Source organism: Garra rufa, chromosome 18, assembly GCF_049309525.1.
Source record: "Garra rufa chromosome 18, GarRuf1.0, whole genome shotgun sequence".
Taxonomy (NCBI): domain Eukaryota; kingdom Metazoa; phylum Chordata; class Actinopteri; order Cypriniformes; family Cyprinidae; genus Garra; species Garra rufa.
Genome location: NC_133378.1, coordinates 36,824,391 through 36,833,534, shown reverse-complemented (window position 1 = coordinate 36,833,534; position 9,144 = coordinate 36,824,391). Strand labels below are relative to the sequence as shown.

Genomic DNA, 9,144 nt, shown 5'->3' with positions numbered 1-9,144 from the left:
ATATATATATATATATATATAATTTTTTTAACCTGTTTTCAAGACCTTGTGAGGCCTTGACAGGTTGTAGCTGTGGTGCTCATGTGGATAACACAGGTTTGCACCTGGCCGGTGACCCTCGTAAACTTCCTGATACTTCTTACAATATCTGCCAAAAGCCTTAAAAAAAAAAGAAAAAAAAAATCCTCAACTTAATATTATTCTAAATGAAAAGTGCAAAAGTTATATCTATCTTATGTCATTTTTATTTTTCTGTATTGGTTTTAAAATCTGCTTCAATCAAGAGTTAAACACAGACGTCTGATGGATCCTCATTTTGAAGCGCTGTATTAAATTACATTTCTCAATGCTTTTTTGGTAACGCTCAACTTTTTCGCTTCTTTTTTAATATCGCACACTCTTTCAACTCTTCAAAAAAAAAAACTGGTATAACTTAATTTTAGGTGCATGAAATTTCAAGCCAGCACATTTTTGTACATTAAAACGACGGTGCCAGAGGAAATGATACAGATTACACTCACTTTGATCCATCAAAGTGCAAAATCAGTAACTCATTACAGTTTTTGTAGGTTTAGAATACGGTTCATCAAAACGTCTGACAACCATTGTGTGAGGAAAAAAAAAAAAACTGGAAATACATCACTGTCTCTTTTACAATTAAAAAACGGTTTTGTTCCAGCCTTTGATCACACTTACAGTAATAAGAACTGACTCTTAAGAAAAAAAGCATAATAATGCCGCTACTGTATATATGAATCAGATGTGAAAAGCGCATTTAATGCTAGCGTTTCTCTCCGCTCTTCTGCAGCCATTTGGCTGGAAATCAGGCAGCTCTTTGAAATCCAGCTGCCGCTGTGTTATGCCAGGAGTCTTTCCCAACGGATTAATGTTATAAACACTTAGTGGCTGATTTATGATGGACACCTTCGGTTTTTTGACCTCTGAATATCCCTGTCTGAAGATATAAATTTGTTGTGACACAGATTGGAGGGTTTACAGAAGTTTATGACATGCTAAATCTCTGCACGGGCGTGCCAGTGCCTTATTTTGTAAGCCTAGTTGGCTGTTTTCATTGCACTGATATAGCACAGAAAGCCAGACGACGATGGCCCACGGGCCTGCGGCGAACGAGCCTGGCTTCTTTGAGAGGTTAAATGAATGAGGTGCCATGCGTGCGCGATTACGAAAGGCATTCATGTATGCACTGCTTAGACCGAATCAAAATAATGCATATTGAATATTACTGAAATTAATACAAATAGCCCACGTCGGAGATCAAATTATGCTTGGGTTGTTCTATTGGCTCGGACATCAATAACAAAAACAGGGGGGTGGGATTCGACTGCTGTTGGCCTGCTAGCGTGGCTGCATCCTAGCAGTGGATTATGGGAACGGCTGGTGTATCTCATGTCTGTGGGAGTGGTGTCCTTGTGTTTGATCTTGTACTCCGAAATCCTGCCGCTTGGCAGGGATCGCAAGCTGGCTAACACAAGCGCCCTGTTACAAATGGGAAAGGAAGGGAAACGTAACCATTCATGAAGGGATTTCGGAGAGATCTGGGCCTGGAAGGTTAACATGTGCCTGTGGTCCTGTTAATGTGTATCCCAGATGCTCGGAGGATGGAGAAATTGGAGCCCGGGGAACAGCGACTGTAATAATGCCACCCGCATCAGTTTAGGAAACGGCTGATTTTTCCGTAAAGTAAATTATTTGTTTTATCAGAGAAATAATGCTTATAATTGTTGCACTGTAACATTTTAAGCTAAATTAATATATTTGAACGGTAAAGAAATTAATTTTATTTAGCAAGGATGCATTCAATTGGTCAAAAGTGACAGTAAAGACATTTTCTGTTTCAAACAAATGCTGTTCTTTTGAACTTTCTATTCAACAAAGAATCCTGAAAAATAAAATCTATCATGATTTACACAAAAATATTAGGTAGGACAACTTTTTTCACCACTGATAATGTTTCTTGAGAAGCAAATCAGCATATTAGAATGATTTCTGATGATCGTGTGACACTGAAGACTGGAGTAATGATGTTGAAATTTCAACTTTGATCCCAGAAATAAATTTTATTTTAAAATATATTTAAATAGAAATCAGTTGTTTTAAATTGTAATATCTGTTTTTACTGCATTTTTGATGAGCATAAAAGACTAAAATCAAAACCTCGATTAATTGAACACTTTACTTCGCTTACAATTATTTAATTTTTTTTTTTTTTTTTTTTTGCCCTGCAGTTTATTAAAGGGTTGTAGTTTACAAATACTCCACTATTAAATTTTTTTTCTAATGAAAGAGTGCCTATCTTTGTGATTTTAAAATAATTTCAAGAAACATTTAACTTTATGGTTATTTGTTGAATATTTCGAACAGTTGAAATCAAAGCTTGTGACTTTTCACAAGACGCCTTTATTTCAAACATTTCAGTTTTATTGTAAAAAAAGAGAAAACTATATATAAAAAAAACATTTTTGCAAACAAAATAAATTAATATTGCCATGTCAAAAGTAGAAAATAACCAGCATCTCTTGCAAACAAGATACATTTTTAATATTGTCATGCGAGAAGTAAAAAATAATTAGTATCTCTTGTAAATTAATAGGCTATTATTTTAAATAATGCAATGTGAAAAGTAAAAAGTAATAACTTGCATCTGTAAACAAATAGAACACCGCTGCTTAAGAGAAAGAACATGCACCCTCTAATTGATCTTGTCCTGTCACCCTATATGTGCATTTACTCTAGGTTGTATTTACTTTGTGGCCGTTCACACAGAACACGTCTTTGTGTCTAGAAATATCCACTAACAATTAGAAACTTCAATAAACATAAAACCACTTATAAAAATAATTTAACAGGCAACACTGTCTGCAATAGAGTGTCAAAATAAAACGAAAATGTCAAAATACTGTAAAATTATTTGCAAGTATTTTGTTTAGATCGTCTTGAAGTGCAAGAACGTGGTTGCCAGGCTGAGTGGATCCAGTGGCATGCCCAAGTAATGAAACATGCATTAAACCATTTTAATTGCTCTGAATGAGACACTCCTCAGACCTGTCCTGATTTTTTATTAGGTTGAAGAGTATTACATGTTCACTAAAATGCAGTGTGGTTGACTAATGCATTTTTCATTTAGCCGTCTATGTTTCATCCGCAGTCCAAATAGCAGTCGATTGATTCCTCCAGGTGTACGGTGTCATGGTTACTTTGCTTGTTTAGATTGTTACTATCATAAAAATCTACAGAGATATGCAGAAACATGCCAGTCACTGAAAAAAATAAATTACATTGCAGCATGACGTAATTATTTTGTTGTAACAGAACAGGGATTGTGCAATAGGATGACGAGGTTAATTTCAGTCTCTGTATTTTACATTTTTTTTTTTAGGATTGAATGCGTCCTGTAAATAACCGAAAGCTCAGCAAATGCCGCCGTCCGTCACAATGCCAGTCGACTGCTTGAGTGATTACAAACCATTGAGACACCACAGAGAAACCATCCCTCCTTTTATGTCAAAACTATATATACACATTGCAATACATAAAACATGATTCTCCTCTTGGAGACTGCTAGTGCATGAGCGCATTCTGGGATGCAATCATCCGTCGTAGTCAGTCATTTGAGAAATCTTCATTGCGGAAGATCAAGGTCGTGGCGCGCCGGGAAGCTTTTGTATGGGCACGGCGGGGCCCCTTGTTCGAGGGACCCCATTCTTTGGAGAGGCTAAACCCCAGCTCCATCTTTATCCATTTGCTGACATCGGTTCACCTCCAGGCTTACTCCTGAGGCACCTTTGAAATATTGATAAAAAGTCTTATTTTCAGAATCCAAAGGCACAGGACATGGCGAGGGCTACACGGCGTAGCACTTTTAGCCCTCCTCGTATTTGAGAGTTGCTCTCATTGAGCATCACCAGCTCAGAAAAATATTAACCACATGAAAGGCCCGGGCTGTTAGGTCCTATGTATATTTAACTGAGCACATCTGCGCGTAATAGCACTTGAAATTCAAAGTGCTATCCAAATATGTGTTCATAAAATATAGATGATCTTGATTTTTCTTAACCACGGCGATTGATGTAATTGACGGCCTTGGATATATTTTATTAAGTGAATAATACAGTATGGTTTAAGAAGTGATGAAAGATTTAGGAAATGATTTTGAATCTAGTCAATAGCGGTTAATTTGTAGCCAGCAAATATTCAGGGGGGGAACAGGCGGATGCCAGGTTGCATTTAACTATTTTTAGGTTAACTGCGTTTATGCCGTCTTATGATGTTTTTGCCTCATTCTGAATGAGAATGATTGACAGTAAATAAAAACTTTCCAGACATTGTGAACCCACATTTTAACCGTTTAATCTTTAAAAGTGAAATATATCTTCAGATCAAGTTTATCGCATACAGAGCTCTTTAACACATGTGCAGGAATCAAATAGAGAAAATCACCTTTTACTCTGCACCCGTACAGTTGGTGTAAACAGATGAAACCTTTGGAAAACTAAGTCAGTGACTTATGAATCACACAAACTGCCAAATTGCCCACTATTACCGGGAGAAGATTACAGGCACACAAGCTTCTGTGAGAACGGATTACAATGCTACACTTGAAGAAGGATGACAGTACTACACAACGATTTCTAATAATAAATGACATCAGCGTAGTTGCTTCTGTTTTTTTTTTTTTTTTTCAAACATCTGATGCTCACGCATACATTGTATAATATAACTAGGGTTGTTGGTTTAATGCATTTATATCTATTGAATCATCAGCATTTGAAGTCTTTTACTCATGATTTATGTGATTATTTGTGGCACATGTAATTAATTTGATTACATTTCAAGTTGAAAGCCCTAATGACGCCATTCTCTGTTTGTTCTGTTTTCAGCATACGAGCCAGAGGATGAGGTTGGTGTCCAAGAGTCGACCGCAGAGGAGGAGGGCGAAAATGAAATGCAGACCGAGGAGGAGAATTCTGAGAGGCCCAATTCCAAGGACAAAGAAGACAAAGACAACGACAACAAAAGCAGCTACAGCTTCCAGAACTCTCCGGTCAGTGTCCTCTCCAACCAGGAGGTTGAGCTGGAATCCCGTCTGAGCGATGGCAGTGACAGACTGTCTGACTTTAAGACCTCACCGCCAGGAAGTCAGAAGGACACAGAGAGCCAGGGCTCAAAACTGAAGGATGACATGCACAGTAGCCTGGAGAAAATGAGGGCTGCCTATGCCAACTTCCTTTCAGACTCCTACTGGTCAAAGATTGGACTAGATTTGAAGGTTGCTAACACTGGCAGCAAAGCAAACTGTGACAGCACCAACGGGAGCACCAAGAGCGAGTTTGACTGGCACCAGGACGCACTTTCGAAAACCCTGCAGCAAACGCTGTCCCCGAAACCTGTGTCGAAGCCTAATCTATTCAGCTCCGTCCACCTATACAGGCAAAGTAGCAAAGCGTGCGGCGCCGTTTTCACAGGAGCCAGCCGATTCCGCTGCAAAGACTGCAGTGCGGCATACGACACCCTGGTGGAGTTGACGGTTCACATGAACAAGAGTGGCCACTACCAGGATGACAACCACAGCAGACAAAACATTGCCTCCACTTCATCATCCAAGAACCGAAAGAGGAACCTTCAAGACATGGAGGGCAAGGAAGATGCACAGAAAGTGCTGAAGTGCATGTTCTGTGGGCACTCTTTCGATTCTCTTCAAGACCTGAGCGTCCACATGATCAAAACGAAGCATTACCAGAAAGTGCCTTTGAAAGAACCTATTCCAGTAATCACTCCAAAATTAGTCCCACCAGCAAAGAAACGTGCATTTGAAGCCACAAGGCCTTGTTCGCCCGACTCCACCACAGGGGCTCCGGGTTACAGCGAGGCACAAAGGGCGGCTGGCCTCGCCAACGCTCCCAACAACCGCTACGGCTATCAGAACGGTGCTAGCTACACGTGGCAGTTTGAGACATGCAAGTCTCAGATCCTGAAGTGCATGGAGTGTGGAAGCTCCCACGATACACTCCAGCAGCTGACCACTCACATGATGGTCACCGGACACTTCATTAAAGTGACCAATTCAGCCTCTAAGAAAGGCAAACAGCTAGCCCTCGATCCTCTAGCAATAGAGAAAATGCAAACACTTGCTGAGCCGGCAGTGAACGAACTTGAAGGAGAAAAAGTTTCTCCAAAGAGCACAGCATCTGGTGACTCTGAAAGAGCAACTCCGAGGGATATGTCGCCAGACAAAGCTGAGAAGAATGGAGACAAGGATGACAAACAAGATGAGGAGGACCGGAAGTCCACCGACGCCGGTTTCAAGTACCCGTACTTGCGTGAAGAAGACCTTGAGCAGGGGACCAGCGGAGGCGGTGACATTCTCAAGTCTTTAGCAAACACGGTGGCTTCGGCAATCAATAAAGCTCAAACAGGGACCCCCAGCTGGAGCGCTTACCCCAGCATTCATGCGGCGTACCAGCTATCGGGGGTGATCAAGACTGCCTCCTTTTCCTCTTCTCCTCCCATCCAGCTCAAGCAGAATCTCAACCACAAGCACAGAGCCATCGCTCCCAAGGGGAAGTTCTATCAGGGACTTCGGGGACTTGAAAGTTTCCAGGGACATCACAATTCGGACATCAAAAAGGAGAGGGGTGGTGCATCTGACGGCAAAGAAAGCCAGAGCAGTAGGTTTGATCTGGTGGAGAATGATGACAGTGATTGTCAAGATGATTCCTCCTCCTCTTCAAAGCTGGATGCAGACTGTGTAAGTGAAGAGAATGACACAATCAAAGGGAAGTTGAGCCCAGCTTTCTCTGACAGAGGGAACCCGTCACCTAGCCCCCCTGCCAGCAACGGGCACAGCAGTTCTTCAGAGCTTGTCAGCGACTCCCAGGAAGTCCTTAGCATAAACCCTCTAAGCGCACTACAGTCTGTCTTGAACAATCATTTGGGTAAAGCAAACAAGCCCAGACCTGAAAGCATCCTCTCCCATCGCACACAATCCATCTTTTCAGAACTGAACAGAGGTTTAGAGAAACCAGTTTCAGCACTCTCCGCATCTGCTGCCATCAGGCCCAGCAATAGCTTCATGTACACAAACGACGACCAGCCAATAGACTTGACAAAACACAAACACAGCAAACTAAACACTTCCCTCTTATTGCAGTCCTCCACTCCAGTACCCCAGAAGCACGCGCTCTCCGACATCGCTGACATGGTGAAGGTTCTTCCGAAAGCCACAACCCCAAAGCCCTCCATGCCAGCGAGAGTACCTGTCATGAAGCTGGAGACCGATGTGCGGCGATTTGAGGACGTCTCCAGCGAGATGTACTCAGTTCACAAGCGTAAAGGCAGGCAGTCCAACTGGAACCCCCAGCATCTGCTCATTCTTCAAGCCCAGTTCGCTTCCAGCCTTTTTCAGACGTCTGAGGGCAAGTATCTCCTCTCAGACCTCGGGCCTCAGGAGAGGATGCACATCTCCAAGTTCACCGGGCTTTCCATGACCACCATCAGCCACTGGCTCGCCAACGTCAAGTACCAGCTTAGGAAAACGGGAGGGACCAAGTTTTTGAAGAACATGGACACTGGCCATCCGGTCTTCTACTGCAATGACTGTGCGTCGCAATTCAGAACACCCTCTGCGTTTATATCCCACCTGGAGAACCATCTGGGCTTCCAAATCAAGGACATGAACAAACTACCCATAGAACATCCGACTAAAATAACAGAGGCCGAACTTTCAAAGGCACTCAATGTCCGGGCGACGGACGCGCAGATCACGGAAGAGGAATCTGACTCAAAGTTCAAATGCAAGCTTTGCAGTCGGACATTTGCCAGCAATCACGCGGTCAAACTTCACTTGAGTAAAACTCACAGTAAATCCCCCGAAAACCATTCACAGTTTGTGGAAATGGACAAAGAGTAGCTTTGTTGATTTTTACTACTTGTAGTTATCTTGTTGGTAAATAACTGTAATTGCTCTGCTTTTATAAAACACGGGTCAAATTGTCTACTTTTTGTTCTTTCCTTTTTTTTCTCCATAATGTTTCAAGTAGCATTACGTAGAATGCTTAAACTTCAGAATCAACTTTTCATCATATCGAGGACTAAATGGACACACTGGCTGGGTTAGAATGAAGTGTACTGTTAGAGAATAAATAATCATAAAAAGATTAAGAATACATTGACGTAAGTCTTTGCACCCTGTTCAAATGCACCACCAGTAATGAAATGTATTACTGCTTGAGACATAAATGCTGATGTTTGCATGCAATAGCTCTGGCTATGACTACTATTTATTTGTATGATATGGCAAGTTTTAACTGTATTACGTTTAACAACAAATTGATCGATGCATTAACTGTAATTTGCAGATCTGATCATACGCTTGTGTGAACACACAGGTGCTCAGACAGGTAGCCAGACACACATTAAAAACATTTACTGAAATGTACAGTATATTTGCTCTGTAAAATGTTTGTGTCGCAACGATAGAACAGAAAAGCACTTTAATAAAAGTTTAATCACGTTTAGGCGCAGATTCAGTGTGTGGGCTTACAGATTTGGACAGGTTTGACACGAGGAAGTCTCACATTAATGTATATTTAGCATTGCAGAAAAAAAAGCGTCTCATCGGAAAATGCTTAGTGAGACAAAAGAACACTGCACCTTTTATACCAATACAAATAAAGCATTAACATTTTCTAACTGTCTACAAGTCTTCACTTCCAATCCATTATTATTGACTGGAACAAAGCAGAATCGTTGTTTTGATTCATTTACCATGTTTCGGATTAAACATGTGAACACAATAAAACCTGGTAGCTTTCTACTAAAGGTTGACTTGTTCTCAGGACATTTTATTTTTAAATAAATGTCAGGTCAGTGCAGGTTGTCACATTTTTTAAATGTTAAAAATGTGCATTATTTATGAAGTAAAATATGTATTGGTCAAAAACCTATTTTTTCATAGTTCTATTGTTAATAAAAGGCTGTTTAACGCCAGACTGCATTGTGACAACTTGCAATGAATTTAGCCAAGACTGCATAAATTGTTTAATATTTACTGAAGTAAAAATGTGACAACTAGCCCCATTCTCACCTATAACATTTAATCCTGATGATGCTTATGATACACCTCAA

At 40.8% G+C, this 9,144-nt stretch overlaps 1 protein-coding gene across 1 annotated transcript in view; it reads left to right on the top strand.

The window, feature by feature from the left end:
- tshz2 (teashirt zinc finger homeobox 2) overlaps positions 1–8,704 on the top strand; it is a 51,647-nt gene extending 42,943 nt beyond the window's left edge. Inside the window, exon 2 of the mRNA XM_073823005.1 lies at positions 4,899–8,704. Coding sequence (XP_073679106.1) covers positions 4,899–7,927 — 3,029 coding nt within the window. The 3' untranslated portion in view covers positions 7,928–8,704. The remainder of the gene's footprint in view (positions 1–4,898) is intronic.
- The last annotated feature ends 440 nt before the right edge of the window (positions 8,705–9,144 follow it).